Raw genomic sequence first — 19336 nt, 5'->3', positions numbered from 1 at the left:
CTGACTGCTGCCTCCACCCTTCCCCAAAGCCCTGTGTGCGGGGTTGCCCCCTTAGCCACATCCTCTACATCCCAATGGCAAGCACTGCCATATGCCTGGCCAGCCTCTGGAGGCCACACAGCCTACCTGGCCCGGGCCTCAGCAGCTTGGCTGAGCATGCCTGAACAGGGAGAGGGACACTAATCTTTGCCTGCCCCTTCCTATTCCAACTCTTGGTTTCTGTCTCGTCTATGATCTGAATCCTCCCCATGGCCAGCACTCTATTTGGCAGAACACTGTGCCCAGTTCTCCCAGCCAAGGTCTGGCCTTCTGTCCCCAAACCTCAAACTGGGGACCGAGTTCTGCTATTGGCTGGCTGTTTGCCAACTGACTGTCGGCTCTTGGATGTCCTGTTGCCATGCTGCTTCAGGCGACTGAGCTGTGCCCACACCAAGCCTTCCATATCTGTCCCATTCTTCTGTGCTGTGGTTGACCAGGATACGCTCCCTCTCATCGTAAAGAAGAAATGTTACAGGGGGCACCTGGGTGGCTCAGATGGTTAAGCGTCTGCCTTTGGCTCAGGTCATGATCCCAGGGTCCTAGGATCGAGTTCCGCATCAGGCTCCCTGCTCAATGCAGAGCCTGCTTCTCCCTCTCCCTCTGCCATTCCCTCTGCTTGTGCTCTTCTGTCTATCTCCCTGTCAAATAAATAAATAAAATCTTCAAAAAAAAAGATAAAAAAAAGAAATGTTACGGATCCTCAGCAAAGAGTAGGCAGCAGGAAAAATTAAAGAGCTACTTCTAAGTTTAACCTTTATAACCTAGCTCCATTAGTTTACTTCAGGTGGAAATCACCAAAGTATCAGACATAACAGCATTTATACCCAAGTGTGAAAGCACAGCCAGGGGTCAAACATAAGTGAACTGGGAATTTCCATGTCACTGTATCCATCTTCTGGCGCAGATAACAACATAGGGTGGCTACATGTAAGAAGTAAAGGAGAACCAAATACATAAAGGAAACCAAGCAAAAATCAAAGCCTGTCTGGAAAAAAAGAACAAACAGTTCTTCTTGAGAGAATGCTACAATCAAATTGAAACACCGCGAAACTCATGAGAATTCCCAGGATAATGTAATTATGTGCCTTTGATCAAGGGCTGACACCAAAGGCCAGTGGAATGATGTCTGTGAGATACTGTATCTGAAGTGGAGAAATACAGTCACCGTGCTCTTCTAATTGCTAACAGCACACATTAGGGCTGCATTACCTAGGTCATTATTCTTTGTGATGGCGGCTGCCACCCTTGTGCGAGGCCCTTGCTTGGTAAACTGATATCCAAACTTGAGGATCCTTGAATTCTCCTCAAGCATCTGGGCAATTTCCATCTCCACAGCAGTTCCCAGCTGCTGTCTCTGGTTACAGGTGCAGACACATACACAGGACCAAGAAGAAAGAGGAAACAGTTACTTGCATGGGAGAGATGCATAGCTACTTGCTGGACAAAAAGGTAAAGGGGTAAAAGTCTCACATTGAAAGGAATACAGTCACTTGAGACTTGCTCCTTGTCTAGAAGCAAAATCTGACAGCCAAATCTGCTGGCATACTAAACTGAAAAGACTAAGCCAATTATTTATGAAGGACAAGATGATTTCACATGTAAAATTAAAGCAAAACTAATATTCAGTGTTTCCAATTTACCCCAGTTTCTGTGGTTTAAACAAAGGGTGTTTTTAAGTAGCAAAACTCTCATAGCAATCAATCCAATTACTGAATTTTCTATTCTGGGATCCATTTCCAAAAATAATTAAAGGTCATCAACCAGTTGGCCATTCTTTCTCAGCAGATTCTCAACAGGAGATCCCAAAGAAACTTCATTGTGGTTTGAACCATGGCCAGGAGAATTATCAAACCCTGAAGGGGTTATTGGGCTGTAGAAAAATCCCCAAGTTTTTTAAGTGGGTGAAAAGAGGTTTCTTGTTTTTTTAAGCTGAGGTATAGAATTAAAAGACTAAAAGCAGAATAAAAAAAACGGGGGCATGTAAATATAGGAATTTAAAATTAATCAAAATTTAACTAACAAAAATTAAAATTCAATTTTTCCATAATATATTTATTAAAAAATTTTAAGTTAAAAAGTATAGGCTTGGGGCGCCTGGGTGGCTCAGTTGTTGAGTGTCTGCCTTCGGCTCAGGTCATGATCCCTGGGTCCTGGGATCGAGCCACACATTGGGCTCTCTGCTCCGCGGGAAGCCTGCTTCTCCCTCTCCCACTCCCCCTGCTTGTGTTCCCTCTCTCGCTGTCTCTCTCTGTCAAATATATTAAAAATAAAAAATCTTTAAAAAAGTATAGGCTTATTTAGAAAAGGCACATAAAAAGTGTATAAAATACAAAAGCTCCCGTCCCCCAGTATTTCCATTCCGCATAGAGAAAGCCAGTTTGGCATATGATATGCAGTCTTTTAAAACATTTTCTATGCATTCATATGTATACCTAATCATATGTACATGTATGCTTTTTCACATAAATGGATTATACTGGCATATTGTTCTGAAACATTTTTATTTTTCATTTAACATTAAGAACATCTTTTCCATTTCTACTATTCCAAACAGTGCTGCTGCAGTGAATTTCTCTTGCACACATAGTATATCCTAGGATATTTCTGCAAGTGTGCCTGTAGGGTAAATTAGGGCTGGGCCCAAGAGTAAGCATGTTTCAAATTTTGATACATTACTCACTTACCCTCAAAAGTATGACAGTTTTTTACTCCTACTAACAGTGTTTGAGATTTACTGTTTTCCCTACCCTGGCCAACATGGGAAATTATCAATCTTTTTCCCTTTGTCATTCTAATAGGTGAAGATTTATATTTCACTTCTATTTATTTAATTGCTTTAATTTGCATTTCTCAAATTATGAATAAGAACAATTTTCTTATGCATCTGTATTTCTTTTTGGAAACTACCAAACTCTGTCATTTGTATATTTTTTTTAACCAGCCCATGGTTCCTTTTTTTTTTAATTTGTAAGTTTCTTATATATTAGGAAATTAGCCTTTTGTCAAATGTGTTGAAAATACTTTGTTCAGTTTGTCTTTTGACTTTCTTTTTGATTCTCTTTTCATTTTCATATGGCTAAATTTATATCAATTTCCTAGATTTTATATCATGTTTAGGAAGGCTCTTCTGATTTCTTTTATCAGAAATCCTTCTGATTTCTTCCATTTTATGATTTCATATATTTTCATATTTAAATCTTCATTTCATCTGGAGTGAATTTTAGTATAAGAATCAAGACAGAACCCCAACTTAATCTTGTTCCAAAATGCTAGTGAAATTGTCCCACTTTCACTTTTATCTTTTCCTCAGGGAGGAACTTTGCTACAAAATTCTCAGGTGCACTTGGATGTGTTTCTGGAATCCACTGTTCTGCCGTCTATTTCTATGCCAGAATCACGCAATTCTGATTGCTTTATTATATTTTAAAAATACACCTTTTAAATTTGGAAAATTTAAGTACTGAGTAGATGGAGGAAAAAATTTAGGGAGAAACTTTTATGTTCTAGGCAAGGCCTAAGGTCTAATTCTTTGTTCCTTTTCTTTCTTTTCACCCAGCAACCTGTCAAACCAGTCTCTCCCCAAGAAATTAACAAAATGTGGTATTTCCAGTTAGACAATAACAACTCTGGGTATCCAGTGGAGAGATTAGTGTTCTAAGCTAATGGGAAGGAGAGGCAGAGAAAAGAGATTCTAACCTCACAGTTCCATGAACAACTTTAGCTCACGACACGCTTCAGAACAGTGGGCTGTACTAAGGATTGAGACTTGAGCTGAGGCTGGGGCTGCCATAGCTATGCCTTATGCCCCTGGTGCTATCCAAGGGCAGAAGGAGCTCATGGGGGTTGTGGCTGATGGGGAGGGATGACATAAAAGTCCCTTTACTTCCCCTCACAAATTTCACGCCTTTGGAGTCCTGCACTTGGGTAACATGCAGGATGGGCATCCTGATGGCTATATAAGGGATGTAGGAGCTGCAGAAAATTATATTGGGAGGGAGCATAGAAAAGAAAGGGAGAAAGTAATGTAACATAGGGCACTTTTCTTTCTCAGCCTGAGTCTTTTTATTTGAGGTCTTTGAGTGTTACATAAACCCAGGGCAACAAATGGAGGCCAAAATTTCTTATAATTTGTCTGTTTCCCTTTTATAAGTCACTAAATACAAAGGAAAAAGAAAAATAAAAGTTTAAGCATACATTTCTTCTGTTTTTTTTAATGAACTTTTTTGTTTACTCAAATTTACTTAGCATTTACCCATCTGTTTCATCAATATGCATCACCGATTGTCCTTCTCACATGGGGCATCTGATTAAATCATTACCTATTTACCCAGAGCCTAGCCACGGCAGCCTGCCCCAGTGACCGGCTCTCAGCAAGGCCTTCATTTCGGCATGGCTGCCTGATGCAAGGGTGCTAAATTGGTCTCAGCTACTGGCCCTGCCTGAGGAAACGGTCTTGCAGATTATTTTATTTCAAACCCTTCATTACACAGATGAGGAAACTGAGGTCTACTTCTAATAGCCTATGAGTCGATGAGCAGAATTTGGATGGAAATCAAGTTCTGACTCTGAATTTCCTCTTTCTTGGAATAAAGCAAGGAATTTTTCCAGTTGCTCTAGAAAGTCTCAATCCTTTTTCTTGTCAGAAGTGTAAAGAAGCTATTTCAGAGTCATATTGGGGAATAAAGTGCAAAAACTACACCATTCCATTCTAGATGATTGAAAAGGGGTGATAAAGTTGATGTAAGGGGATTTAAGAGAGCAAATTCAGGCTTCGTATTTCAGGGTCTTCTTCACATGCATTAGAAAAAGCTGCTCTAGTCTCAATGTTCAGGTTTCCATCTCATTCATTAGATGTAGGGTTGCCAGATTTAGCAAATAAAAATACAGGACACCTAGTTAAATTTGAATTTTGATTAATAAAAATAAATAATTTCAATAAATAAAAAGAAAAAATATATTTTAGTATACTATGTCCCAAATATTTCATGGTACATACTTATACTAAAAATTATTTGTTGTTTATCTGAAATTCAAATTTAACTGTATTTTATCTGGCAATCCTAACCAGGTGGTATCTTACAAGGAACCAGGAACATAGTTTCTGGAACATTACTTCAGATACGGGGTTTCATAATGGCCTAAACCAACATAAGAAGTTAAATACACTTTGGAATAAGTTATCCACTTCTGTCGTAGATGTCCTGGAAATAATATGCTAAGAGCTCACTCAACTGCTTCCTAATACTAGTTCATCTGATAAATATTCCTGAGCTATCACTTCTTTTCTTTCAGTTCATATTTCTCTCTGGCTCATTTTCCTACTCTCCCACTCCCTGATGCCTCTTTTTAAATTTACTAGCAGCTGGACACACACCAGGATCCATGGCATCCAGCTTCCTGAGGGTGTACGGCTGGGTGTATATATCCCCTTCACATATCTTCATTTGGGAAAGCTGCTTTGGTGATGCATCCCTTCTGGGGGGGATGAGAATAAAGGAGCACCTGTCTTCTGTAGCTTCCCCTGCTCCCCTGGCAGCAAGCCTCTGGAGGAGTCGAGGGGCAGAGGACCCGCCCTCAAGGAGCCCATGTGTCCTAAGTAGCAAAAAAGGATAGTAGAGCTGTTCATGGGAACTGTTGGGGGTTTCCATACTTAAGCAAAAGTCCTGGGTAGAATCCCGGGGCTCTATCAGCTCTTGGAGGGTTTAGACTAGGGAATTTCCAGACATGCAGGGGGCACTCTCAGCGGGCACTCTCCCCACTGTCCCTGCCACCCCCCCCCATAGGAGAATGCTCACAGCACAAGGCTCCGTGTTGTCTCCTCTTTCTGGGCCATTGTAGGGCCCTTTCTTCCCACTAGACAGTGTCTAGGCCTCTCAGACTCACTGAGTCCCATGGCAGACAGTTCCCTGTACTGAAAGGAGCAGGGCACAGCACTACGCTGAGAACTGAGGCTTGCTGTCCAACAGCAGGAGCCAGCTGAAGCCAGCAGAGCCACTAGAAACACAGCAGGTGGATGCTGGGAAAAGGCCTTCAGGGTACAGGAAGACGTGGCCCTAGAGACAAGCCGCTTGCTTTGGCTGTTGATGGGAAGCTAAGAAACACTGCAACAGCTGAGACCGTGATCGCACTATGGGTGTGGCCTGCTCCTCTAAGCCAGACCATCTTCTAGAACCTGGATTCCTCTAAACAGGCTCTGTGGCCAGGCTCAGACTGTGGGAGTCCAGTTCTGCTCATTTTTTTTTCCAGCTCTGGCCACCTCCAACCAAGAGCAAGGAGTCTGTCTCTGGGCATGGCCAGCCTGCTTTCTCCTTGTGGCCCTAGCCCCAGTGAGAGGCAAGAGCAAGGCTGGGGCAGGACTGGCTGCGGTTCCTGCTAGGAGGCAAGGATGATGGCTGCACAAAGTAGCCCTCAACACCTCCCCCTTCCCCCACCCTGGTGCCTGACTAGCTGAAGGCTTGGGGGGAGCTGGCCCTTTCTGTCTCAGGCTGCCTCACCGTGCATCGCGTTTGGTTACCGACATGCACTCCCATACACCCTCCACAAGCCAGCAGCTGTTGTAACTTACAGGAAAGCCGGAACATCGAATTGAGTCACAGAACTTTGGCTTTAAACTCACTGCCTTGTGGCCCCCTCTTCACATGCACCCTGTGAGTCATACCTGGTTGTCGATCTTGATCTCCGTCAAGGTGTCATTCTCTCTCAGTGCCTCCACCAGGGCCAGGATCCCGGACCCAGTGATAAAATTGGATTCGATGTTGAGGCTTTTCAAGGTCTTGTTTACTTTCAGCATATCTGCAAAAGCCTTATTATGCAAAAAAGAAGTAACCAGTAATGCTTGTAAAGATTTATTTACTGAACTCCCAGCTCCAAATTAAACACAGATGTTCTTTATATACTTAAAGAAAAACTTAGTCAAATCAAACTAAGAATAATTCAGCCCAGCAGCCCAGACTTATGAATTTTGCATACCTGTAAAAGAAAAACTAAAACAAAAAATCCTGACACAGGATTACCAACGTTGTTAGGTAAGAACGTTGAGTAAAATCCCACTACCATCTGTTATCATTAGCAGTTTGTTTTTTTGTGCATGTGTGCGTGTGGTTTTTGTTTGTGTTTTTGAGAAAAAGACATTTTAATATTAGGAGAAATGTAGAAAGGACATGATCTCAGAATTATTTTATTTTGTCCCTTTTCCTATGAATGGATAAAAACACTTTACCTTTGACTAGCATGTAGGCACTACTGATGTAGTCATATTATTTCAGGTCATCTATAAATTAGAATTCCTCAAAGATAACTTTTGGAATATAATCACCATTCAGAGTAGGAAACCCACTAGAGACCCCCAGATCAAAACAAGAGATATATACATGCACCTGCCTGTTCCCCTTGCACCCAAAGTTGGCCCCTGGCATGAAGAAAAGATGCCATTTTTAAATGACTGGAACTCTCACAGTGCAAGAAAAACAAAACAAAACAGAGGGCCATTACCTTGAAGAATTGTCAAAATACAGAAAAAAGACAGCCTGGTGGAGAAATGACCACAAAAAAAGCTGTTGCCTGAGACACCAGAGGTAAGGTAAGGGGCATCTCCTGAAAGAACTGCCTTCAGAACAGACTGGAACAGCTAGAGCAGATGGAGAGCACGTCGCCCCTCCATGCAGCTTCCCAGGAAAAAAGCAACTGCCAGCACCCCTGTCAATGAAAACTTTCCTAGGAAGAGGCTCCAGTGAGGCCAGGAGCTGAGACAGAAGCTGTGCAGAAACAGAGGCACCCTCAGACCTCCCACGAGACACAGTGTGGGAGAAATGGAGAGGAGAGGCAGCTTTGTCCAGGAAGGAACCCCTCCCAGAGTGAAGCCTTCCTAGCCGTAGACCTGTGGGGGACTCCCAGCCACCTGACAGCTCCCCATGCCTTCAGAGAGGGCTGCCAGTCAATCCACCTGCCTGCTCACAAAAGCATTCATTCATTCATTCATTCATTCATTCATTCAATCAGAAAAGACTATCAGGCTTCTACAATGTGCCATGTGCCAGCAGCAGAGAAAAGAAAAATCTCTGTCCTAAGAGGGCAGTTGATAAATAAATAAAATACATAGCCTGTCGGATGGTGACAAATGGGAAACAGAAAGGGCCTCCCTTTTGAGGGAGAGGTCTGTTGGTGAAACAGATAGACACAACTGCAGAGGAAATGATCCTGGTTTACACAAAACCACCTCGTTCTCTATTCGCAAGTCTGGCAACCAGTGACTACCGGACAAAGTAGGAAAACCAACCTCATGGAAGAGAAAAGCCAAGTTGACCAAATAGGACAACATGCCATAAAGGGAACAGAAACAAATGTAAAAAATCTAATTGTTATTCTCCCTCTTCTCTCCCACCAAAAAAAGAAAAAGAAAGAAAACACATTGTATCCATAAAATAAATACTGGCTATTGTGGGGAGAAAAAAAGAATTTGAACAAGAAAATGTTCTGAAAAGTTTAAATACTACATTGAAACAAAGAAAGGTAATGGACATCCAGAATTACAAAATGAGCATGGCTGAAGAGCACATTGGTGAGTGAGAACATAAATCTGGGGCTATTCCCAAGAAAGTAGAGTAAAAAGACAAAGCTAGAAAATATGAGACAAATGTTAAAAGATATGGGGAAAGATACAGAAGTTCAACATTCATCTAGTAGGAGTTTCAGAAGGACTAAAGAAAAAAGACAACACAAGGGAAGAAATTATAAAATAATAGGAAAAAAATTTCCTAGAGTTGAAGAGAGTTATGAGTCTTCATCTGAAAGAACCCATAGAATGCTCAGCAAAATGAGTAAAGACGACTCAGAAGTGGACACATACAAGTGAAATTTCAGAACTTCAAGGGAAAAGAGAAAGTCCTAAAAGTTTCTAGTAAGAAAAAATAAGTTACTTACAAAGGAACAAGACTCAGACCAGCATTAGTCAGTAGACAACAAGGCCCATGAAAACAGAGATTTATATATTTACATAGCCAGGTAGTTGTAAATACATACTGGTGAAAAGTTTTAAATTTTTACAATCAACCTATATACAAAAAATAGACTATAAGGGCATAAAACATATAAAACTGAAATGCGTGAAAATAATGGAATAACTGTAATTTGGAGGTAGAAAAAGGAGGAGGGATGAAGGCAGATTATAGAACTGCTCTCAACTTTTCTAATGGAGAAACAAAAATGATCTAACATGATAAATCAGAAACAAAAAAGTATGTATATCAGGGGCGCCTGGGTGGCTCAGCTGGTTAAGTGACTGCCTTCGGCTCAGGTTATGATCCTGGAGTCCTGGGATCGAGTCCCGCATCGGGCTCCCTGCTCGGTGGGGAGTCTGCTTCTCCCTCTGACCCTCCCCCCTCTCATGTGCTCTCTCTCATTCTCTCTCTCAAATAAGTAAATAAAATCTTTAAAAAAAAAAGTATGTATATCAGGGGTTTTCTACTCTGCCTGCATGTTAGAATAAATGTTAAGATATATAAGGTATTGGGCCCCACCCCAGATGAATTAAATCAGAATCTCAGGCTATAGCCTGGATTGCTATATATTTTTTTAAGATTTTATTTATTTATTTATTTACTTACTTACTTACTTACTTTATTTATTTATTTATGAGAGAAAGAGAGAGAGTAAAAAGCCAGGGCGGGAAGAGAGGGAAAAGTAGAATTCATGCCGAGCACAGGGCCTGACAGAGGGCTCAATTCCACCACCCTGAGACCACAACCTGAACCAAAACCAAGAGTCAGGACACCCAACCGACTGAGCTACCCAGGTGTCCCTGGACTTCTGTATTTTTAAAAAGCTCTCTGGATGATTAATGTTCACTAGGATTGACAACCACTTTTTTTTTTTTAAGTTTTATTTATTTGCCAGAGAGAGAGTGCACAGGGGGGAGGGGCAGAGGGAGAGGAAGAAGCAGACTCCCTGCAGAGCAGAGAGCGTGATGTGGGACTCCATCCCAGGACCCTGAGATCATGACCTGAGCCAAAGGCAGATGCTTAACCAACTGAGCCACCCAGGTGCCCCCCCTTTTTAAAAATGATTTTATTTTAGGATTGACAACCACTTTGATTAAAGTCATAAAGACAACAACTAAAAGAATGAAAAACAAATTGCTAACACTGATTGCTCTGGGGAATGGAAAAAGGAACTTCTTAATTATTTTAATTATTTTTATGGTGGAAAACACAGGGAGAAGGAAGAGAAGGAATCTAACTTGGGACCAGAATAGCATTTCTCAACCTTGGCACCAATGACGTTTGAGGCCAGAGGATTCTTTGTTGTGGGACGTTGTCCTGTGTCCTACAGGATGTTTAGCAGCTTCTGAGACCCATTAAATGCCAATAGCACCCTTCCCAGTCATGACAACCAAAAAATAGCTTCAGACACTGCCAAATGTCCCCTGCAGGGCAAAATTACCCTGAGTTGAGAAGCACCAGACTAGAAGAATAATACTGTATATTAGTCAAGCAGTTGCTTTAAGTGCAAAGAAAGCTCGAAGATTTGGACTGACATTATTGTACACCATGTAAATTAAAGTGCATTTATTCATTGCTAGGTCCTTAATTAGAATTAAATGTACACATTTTAATTAGAGCATCAGAAGGAAATGCATCAGGCTTTTCCTTATGGACGCTCCAGGCTTCAGAATTATGTTCATTATTAGAATAACAAAATGTTGGAGCAATTAGGCCTTTATAAAAAAAAAGGCTGCAGGACTTCCTGGCAAGTAGCCAGGATCTTGCCACTTTCTTTTAAACTTGAGAAAACACTTTTCTCATACCAAACAAAACAGGGGAGACCCAGCCAAACATAACCCTGGGCTGCAGGCCCAAGTTAATTTCAGTTAAGCAAATATTTAAGCATCTATTACATGTGCTGGGGATAACATCAGTAAAACAAAGACTCAATTTCTTAAATGTTATATAAATAGTTACAGTAGAAATATATTTTTAAAGAAAAGGTTTTGCTTTCTGTACTTTACAGGATTATATGGAAATCCAGTGTCCTGCATTGTCCAAACTTGCACCATCCAAAGGGTAGCCTCAAGACACATGTGGCTCTTAAGCCCTTGGAAAATGGCTGGTCTGAATTAAGACATGCTGTAAATGGAAAACTTGCACTGGATTTCAAAGATGTGGTATGAAAAAAAGTAATTAAAATACCTTATTACATTTTCAAATTATATTTTGAAATGATAATATTTGGGATATATTGGTTTAAATAAAATATATTATTAAAATGAATTCCATCTATTTCTTTTTTTTTAATGTGGCTACCAGAAAAATTTTAAATCATATATGTAGCTTACATTTTATTTGTTATAGACAGTGTTCTCCTAAACTCTTGACTTTTACGTGGCATTATTATTAATAGTAAAAGTGTTTTTTATTTTTTTTAAAGATTTTATTTATTTGACAGATACATAGCAAGAGAGGGAACACAAGCAGGTGAAGAGGGAGAGGGGCTCTCATTTTATTTGTTATAGACAGTGTTCTCCTAAACTCTTGACTTTTACGTGGCATTATTATTAATAGTAAAAGCGTTTTTTATTTTTTATTTTTTTTGAAGATTTTATTTATTTATCTGACAGAGACATAGCAAGAGAGGGAACACAAGCAGGGGGAGTGGGAGAGGGCGAAGCAGGGTTCCTGCCAGGCAGGGAGCCCAATGTGGGACTCGATTCCAGGACCCTGGGACCATGACCTGAGCTGAAGGCAGACACTTAACGACCGAGCCACCCAGGTGCCCTGTAAAAGCGTTTAATGTATTTGGACATTTTCTGCTCCCTGCTAGAGATGTGGTTACACGGAAGTGCTTGGGGCATTGTGAACTGAACTTGATTATAGGTCACTTAAATGCACTTCCTGGCTAGTCTACATGCTGGGTAATCTCAGTGAAGTTACTCAAGCTCTATGAGCCTCAGTTGCCTCATCTATAGAATGGGGATAATGCCATCTCACATAGACATAATTTGCCTACGTTCACAATAACCCCACAAGTGCCTCACTGAATCCATTTCTGAACTTTATTTTCTGCAGTTTTTAAAAAAGTTTTATTTATTTATTTGACACAAGGGGGGGAGAGAGAGAGAGAGAGAGAGAGAGAGAGAGAGAGAGAGAGAGAGAGAGAATGAGTGGGGGAGGGGCAGAGGGAGAGGGAGAAGCAGGCTTCCCTGGGAGCAGGGAGCCTGATGCAGGACTCGATCCCAGCACCCCGGGATCATGATCTGAGCTGAAGACTTAACTAACTGAGCCACCCAGGCGCCCCTCTGTTTCTGAATTTTAAAAAGAAAAATTTCTTGAAACTCTTTGCTTTAACACTGGTCTTTAATTATTTTCTTCTCTCTTTTTTAAAGTAATCTCTACACCCAAAGTGGGGCTCAAATTCACAACCCCGAGATTAAGAGCTGCATGCTGTATCAACTGAGCTAGCCAGCCAGGGAGGTGCCCCCATCTTTAATTCTTTGCAGTGAGTTGTTCAGTCATAATCACCGTTTGAAGATCTCTATTGCCTCTGGGGTAATCAATTTTCAACCTACAGAAAGGTTCTGGCATGGCTGAAAGGAGAACCATCTGAGGGCTGCCAGGTGAGGTCTGGACCATAGTAAGCCATCTAGGAATCAGGCCAGAGAGGCTTGTCTCTTCACACCCTTAAGGACTGCAACTATTCCTTACAATTGTGTGGTGTGCTTGTCACATGGTATGCAATCAACACATGGTTGCTGCATTAAAAACAGTATTGAAGAGTTTATTAGATTTAGAATTTATTTACTCCATTTAGCAAGTTATCTATTTGACCGGGTAGAAGAGTTAGACTATTTGCTAGTGCTGTCGACGATGGCCTATAATATATTTCCATCCCTGCAATTTTACTGTAATGTATTATATTGAAGTGACAACCATTTCTTTCTTTTCTTTTTTAAGATTTTATTTATTCATTTGACAGAGAGAGAGACAGCAAGAGAGGGAACACAGCAGGGGGAGTGTGAGAGGAAGAAGCAGGCTTCCTGCTGGGCAGGGAGCCCGATGCGGGGCTTGATGCCAGGACCCTGGGATCAAGACCTGAGCCAAAGGCAGACGCTTAATGACTGAGCCACCTAGGCTCAGAAAAAAAATCATTTCTTTATTCATCCCTTTAGTTACTTACATACAAATGTACTGTGAATATTTTGCTTTATTGAAAACAAATCTACTAAATGACAGAGATCGTAAAAATCGTATACTGAAAAAAATCCTTAAATTGTTAATTTCACCTTTACCAATGATCTGGTTCTGCTCTTTTTCTATTTTAATGATACCTTTCAAATTCAAAACTGCTTTCAACTTACACATTTACGTATGTAATAACTGCTGGTGAAAACATCAATTCTGTAGCTTAGTCCTTCTTCCGTGAGTACTTATTTTATATATGCTGTGGTCAGCATGGAAATATTCTTGATTGCTGAGAGGTCAGAGGGCATGTTCATTCATTCATTTAACAAGCGATGTTTGAACATCTACTCTGGGCCAGCCCTGTGATAGTTAGCCATTACTTTCTTATTTTATTTTATTTTATTTTTTTAGGGGTGGAGCAGAGGCAAAGAGAGAGAATTTTAAGTAGGTTCCACACCCAGGGCACAGCCTGACTCAGGACTGGATCTCATGACCCTGAGATCATGACCTGAGCCGAAATCCAAAGAGTCAGATGCTTAACCGACTGAGCCACCCAGGGAGTCCCCATGTCACCTGTTTTTAATGCTATTTTAGGTCTTCTGACAGACATGTTACTTTTAATCACATCATCAAGTCAAGAAAACTTGTTTTTCTAGCTTGATTCAAGGGCTGAGCTGAGCATGAGATGCTGTAGAACAACAGGCTGATGCTCAGGCTCCCCCATATTGACATATTTTAGCAAATGTATCACAGGGAGACACTGTGTATAGATACAGCATAGCTTGATGGCTAAACCACCCTGCTTGTAGAACCAGATAAACCTGGTGGTGCCACTTCTGGCTGTGTTACCCTGGAAAAGATATTTAACCTCTCTGAGCCTCAGATTGCTCATTTGTTAAAGTGGGCGCTAATAATAAAACATACCTCATAGTATTACGGTGAGGATTAAGTGAGCTGACATGTGTAAAGCACCGAGATTACTGCTGGCATTTACTAATTGCCCAAGAAATGTTAGCTATTAATAGTAATAGTACTGACGGTGCTAATAGTTGTAGTATTTACTTGGGTCCAGGGGCTTCCTTATTTAGCTGAATTACCTGAAATGCATGGAAGGAACCGGCTTTCGGTTGGTTATTTTTTCACATTCTGGTTAACAGTGTCAAAAAAGATTTTAAAATCTGGATATTTTTGAAACATACTAATCCATTTCAAAGACTAAAATGAAATATACTTTTATATGTGCTGAGTTCCTGTAGAGTTGGGGGTCTTTTAATATCCATTGACGTGACAGAATGTTAATGTAGATACAGAAGTTTCAGAAAACTTGTACTAAGCACAGAGCAAAATCTAAATGTTTATTTAGCAATGACTAATCCAATCTTATTTCTTTCTCCTAAAAGTGTAGCGCTCACAAAATTTTAGTTAATTCGAAGTGCCTGACATTTGGCTTCTGTTTTATTGTCTCATTATAACTGATTGTGTTTAACTGTGTAGAAAATATATTTACCAGATCTAAAAATTGTTAATTGGTAAAACAAATTAAAAATAGTTTCTATTGAATTAAATACTTTCATGTTATATTTCTTTTTTTTTAAAGATTTTATTTATTTATTTGAGAGAGAGAGAGAGAGAGAATGACAGAGAGAGAGAGCACGAGAAGGGGGAGGGTCAGAGGGAGAAGCAGACTCCCTGCCGAGCAGGGAGCCCGATGCGGGACTCGATCCTGGGACTCCAGGATCATGACCTGAGCCGAAGACAGTCGCTTAACCAACTGAGCCACCCAGGTGCCCTCATGTTATATTTCTTTTTTTTTTTTTTTTAAGATATTATTTATTTATTTATTTGACAGAGAGATAGCACAAGTAGGCAGAGTGGCAGGCAGAGGGAAAGCAAGAAGCAGGCTCTCTGCTGAGCAGGGAGCCTGATGCGGGGCTCGATCCCAGGGCCCTGGGATCATGACCTGAGCCAAAGGCAGCTGCTTAACTGACTGAGCCACCCAGGCACCCCTCATGTTATATTTCTAAAAAAAATTTCATTTTCTAAAATTTTACTCACAATCGCCACAGGGTCATTGCTACGGGTTGCAGCCAGGCTGAACTTCTTTATGTGAGTGTTGGTTTCCAGAGCTTTTGCAAATTCCTTCAGGGTTGGAATTGGAATGTTCTAAAATGGGGAAGACATAGACAGTTGATAAATCATTCTGTAGCTCCCCCTACCCCAAGTCAAGGACCCACAGCCTTTAAATTCCTTATGGGTTTAGATGGCTAAATGCATGAAATTCTTTCTAAAAGACTCATTAGCCATTGTCCAGCAACCAAGCCATCCTGGGCCAATAGCACCACTTAGTGTCTAACACAATAAGACATTCTCTGGCATCACCTTCCTGTTCACTTTAGCCAAGAAATTATGCACATACCAAACTTCCCTCCTTTTCTCTTTCATTCTCTATATTCTAGCCAGACTGATCTACTTGCCATTCTTTAAACATATCATGGTCTTTCTCTCCTCCAACCTCTTAGGTATGCTTTTCCCTTTGCCTGGAGATTCTATTGTCCTTTTCTCTGATTAATTCCTATTCATCTTTCAAGACCTAGCTGAAATATCACCTCCTTTGTTTATTGACTCTCCTAAGCCAGATCAAAATTTCCTTACCTGCAATTCCATAACATTTGTCAGTTTACCATATCATGTTGTAGTTATTTATTTAGTGTCTTTCTCCTAATATAAGTTTTCCAGAATAAAGACCAAATGAATCTTATTCTCTCTTCCACAGCACTCAGCACAATCCTGACCACTGGGAGGGAGGCAGTATGGGGTGCACTAGAGGTTGAATGAGTCCTGGGTGCACTACAGACTAGCTCTGTGGCCATGAGCAACTTAACCTCTTTAAGTGCCACTAAAGATTAAATGAGATACAGCAGTCTTCCTTTATCCATGGGGGATATGTTCCAAGACCGCCATGGATGCCTGCAACCACAGATAGCACTAAACACAATATATATTATGTTTTTTCCTATACATACATACCTCTGATAAAGTTTAATTTATAAGTTAGGTACAGTAAGAGATTGACAACAGTAATCAATAATTAAATAGAATAATTGTAAAAATATAATAAAAGCTATATGAGTGTGGTCTCTCTCTCTCTCAAAATATATCTATACTCACCCTTCTTCTTCTTGTGATGATGTGAGATGATAAAATGCCCCGGTGGTGAGGTGAGGTGAATGACATAAGCATTATAACACAAGGTTAGGCTACTACTGATCTGACAGTATGTCAGGAGGACCACCTACTTCTGTACTGTGGTTGACTGAGGCTAACTGAAACCATGAAAAGCAAAATCACAGATAACAAGGGACTACTGTAATGAATTTCAAGTATTTAGCAAAGGGTATGGCACATAGTGGGTACTCAATACAAGTCAGTTGTTATTATTAAATGGCAGATGTTGGCCCAAAAAGAAGTAACAAAATAGGTATCAGGCAATGTTCTCCCTCTCTTTCTATCTCACACATACCCCTCCTTCCCCTCCCTTTGAGAGTAACATGACTAATTACCAAATAGAATAAAGCAGAAGTGACAATTGTGACTTCAGAGAATAGGCCATAAAAGGCACTGTGGCTTCCTGCTTGCTCTTTCTTTTTCTCTTTGACCACTTGCACTGGGGGAAGCACACTGTCATAGTTGAGGACACTGAGGCAGCCCAAAGGAGAGAGCCATGTGGTGAGAAATTGAGGCCTCCTGCCAACAGCCATATTAGTGTGCCATCTTGAAAGTGGATCCTTCTGCCCCAGTCAAGCCTTCAGATGATTGCAGACCTTGATAACAGCTTCACTACAGCCTCACTTGAGATCCTGAGCCACAACTACCCAGCTCGGTCCTGATTCCTGATACTCAATAACTGTGTGAAATAACAAACGTTTATTGTTTTAAGCCTCTAAGTTTTGGAGTAATTTATTACCCAGCAGTAGATAACCAATATTCTATGTTTAACATAAATACTAAGATTCTTTCCAAAGAATTCCAGAAACCACTTTTTAAAAAATTTCTTCTTTTGAATACCAGGATATCTTGTCTCAAAACTGGTGACTACAAGGGATTGGACACAGGTGTGAAAGCAGGCAATCGGTCATTGCCATTAAATTTTCTAACCTCATGATAAATCAAGTGACTGACAATAATCATAATGAAGTACCTTAATGTTGTTGAGGTTGACTTCTTGCAGGCTGGGATCATTGGCTTTCATCTGCTGTAGACTTACTTCCACATTGGTAGGATTGGGTGGTTCCTCAAATATTGGCTTGACCTTCTCACCTTTGACAACATCTAACACACAAATTTTAATTTTATTTTTGCTTATTTATTTTTTTACAAATTTTAATTTTAAAAAGAAAATGTAAGGGTTCTCCTGCCAAAATCAGAGATGACTTCCCCAAAAATGATCTTTCCTTCCATGCTCTGATTCCAATAATACTCTAATATCAATGATAGTACAGCTTATTCTCAACGAAGCAAACACAGGAATGGTATGGTTCTGAGTTACAGTTTCAAAGGGGCAGTTATTGCTGCTGTACATGGACCACTTTCAGACTATAATAATCAAGCCACAGGATCTGAGATGCAAAAAAGAAGAAGAGTCTTTTTATTTCCAAAACCATACTATTCCTCTGGACTGTTTCTTAAAAATATTTATTTGGGGCGCCTGGGTGGCTCAGTCGTTAGGTGTCTGCCTTCGGCTCAGGTCATGGTTCCAGGGTCCTGGGATCGAGCACCACATCGGGCTCCCTGCTCCGCAGAAGGCTGCTTCTCCCTCTCCCACTCCCCCTGCTTGTGTTCCTGCTCTCGCTGTCTCTGTCAAATAAATAAATAAAATCTTAAAAAAGTATATTTATTTACTTACTTATTACTTATTCTTTTTAAGTAGGCTCCATGCCCAACATGGGGTTCAAACTCATGACCCTGAGATCAAGAGTCGCATACTCTACCAACTGAGCCAGCCAGGTGCCCTCTCTGGCCTCCTGACCATACCCCACCCTTCTCTGATATCCATTTTGGAGATTTAATCTTGACAAAGATATGGGAAGAGAAACGGGTAGAAAGGCAAAATGAAACAATCTCAAAAGCAGTTAAAAGAAAATGTTTGCAGCATATATTTAACATACACAGTATTAATATCTCAATATACACAGAGCTCCTACAAATCAGTAGACAACCCAATTAAAAATGAACAAATAATAAGATCAGAAGAGTCTCTGCCACTCAACCAAAAATATAAAAAGTCATTAAACTGTGAAATTAAAAAATGAAATACCTTTTGACTAGTAAAAAAAAATGTAAAAAGAGATAACATGTACAATTGGCAACAATGTGGAGTAAAACGCATTGTCTTATGTTGTTGGTGAGAATGTAAACTGATGCAAACTTTTTGGGAGAGTCATTTGGCCTCACCTACCAAAAGATAAAATATGGGTACACTATGACCCAGTAATTATGTATCTAGAAGTGTAATCTACAGACAAAAATAGCATGGATACATAAAGACATATATTCAGGGATGTTCACTGACGTATTACTTGTGACAGCAAAACATGATAAACAAAATGCCCATCAATGTGAAAATGGCTAAATAACTTATAGCATAATCACATAATAAGGTGCTACCTATTCATTAAAAGAATGAGGCAAACCTACATGTACTGATAAAAGAAGAGAACCACAATTTGAAAAAAAGTTAATGGAAATGGAAATACGTATAAATATAACAAACTATGTACAAGATCTATATGAGGAAAACTACAAAACTTTACTGAAAAAAATAAAAGAGGGGCGCCTGGGTGGCTCAGTCGTTAAGCGCCTGCCTTCGGCTCAGATCATGATCCCAGGGACCTGGGATCGAGCCCCACATCGGGCTCCCTACTCCGCGGGAAGCCTGCTGCTCCCTCTCCCACTCCCTCTGCTTGTGTTCCCTCTCTCACTGTTTCTCTCTCTGTCAAATAAATAAATAAAATCGTTAAAAAAAATAAAGAGAACTAAATGGAGAGATACTGGGAAAGACTCAATATTAGTAAGACGTCACTTCTTCTCAAGTTGAGCTATAGATTCAATGCAATTGCAGTCAAAAT

General features: G+C 40.4%; 1 protein-coding gene across 2 annotated transcripts in view; it reads right to left on the bottom strand.

Annotated features, from left to right (window-relative positions):
• Window positions 1–19336, bottom strand: part of TMOD2 (tropomodulin 2) — an 81702-nt gene that overhangs the window by 8689 nt on the left and 53677 nt on the right. For both annotated transcript variants that reach the window (XM_027569006.2, XM_027569007.2), the window contains 4 exons: window positions 17410–17540; window positions 15267–15374; window positions 6698–6841; window positions 1249–1393 (listed from right to left, as the gene is read on the bottom strand). In XM_027569006.2, the coding sequence (XP_027424807.1) occupies window positions 1249–1393; window positions 6698–6841; window positions 15267–15374; window positions 17410–17540 (528 nt within the window). The remainder of the gene's footprint in view (window positions 1–1248; window positions 1394–6697; window positions 6842–15266; window positions 15375–17409; window positions 17541–19336) is intronic.

This window comes from Zalophus californianus, chromosome 6 (assembly GCF_009762305.2).
Source record: "Zalophus californianus isolate mZalCal1 chromosome 6, mZalCal1.pri.v2, whole genome shotgun sequence".
Lineage (NCBI taxonomy): Eukaryota > Metazoa > Chordata > Mammalia > Carnivora > Otariidae > Zalophus > Zalophus californianus.
This window is presented reverse-complemented; position numbering and strand designations above follow the sequence as displayed.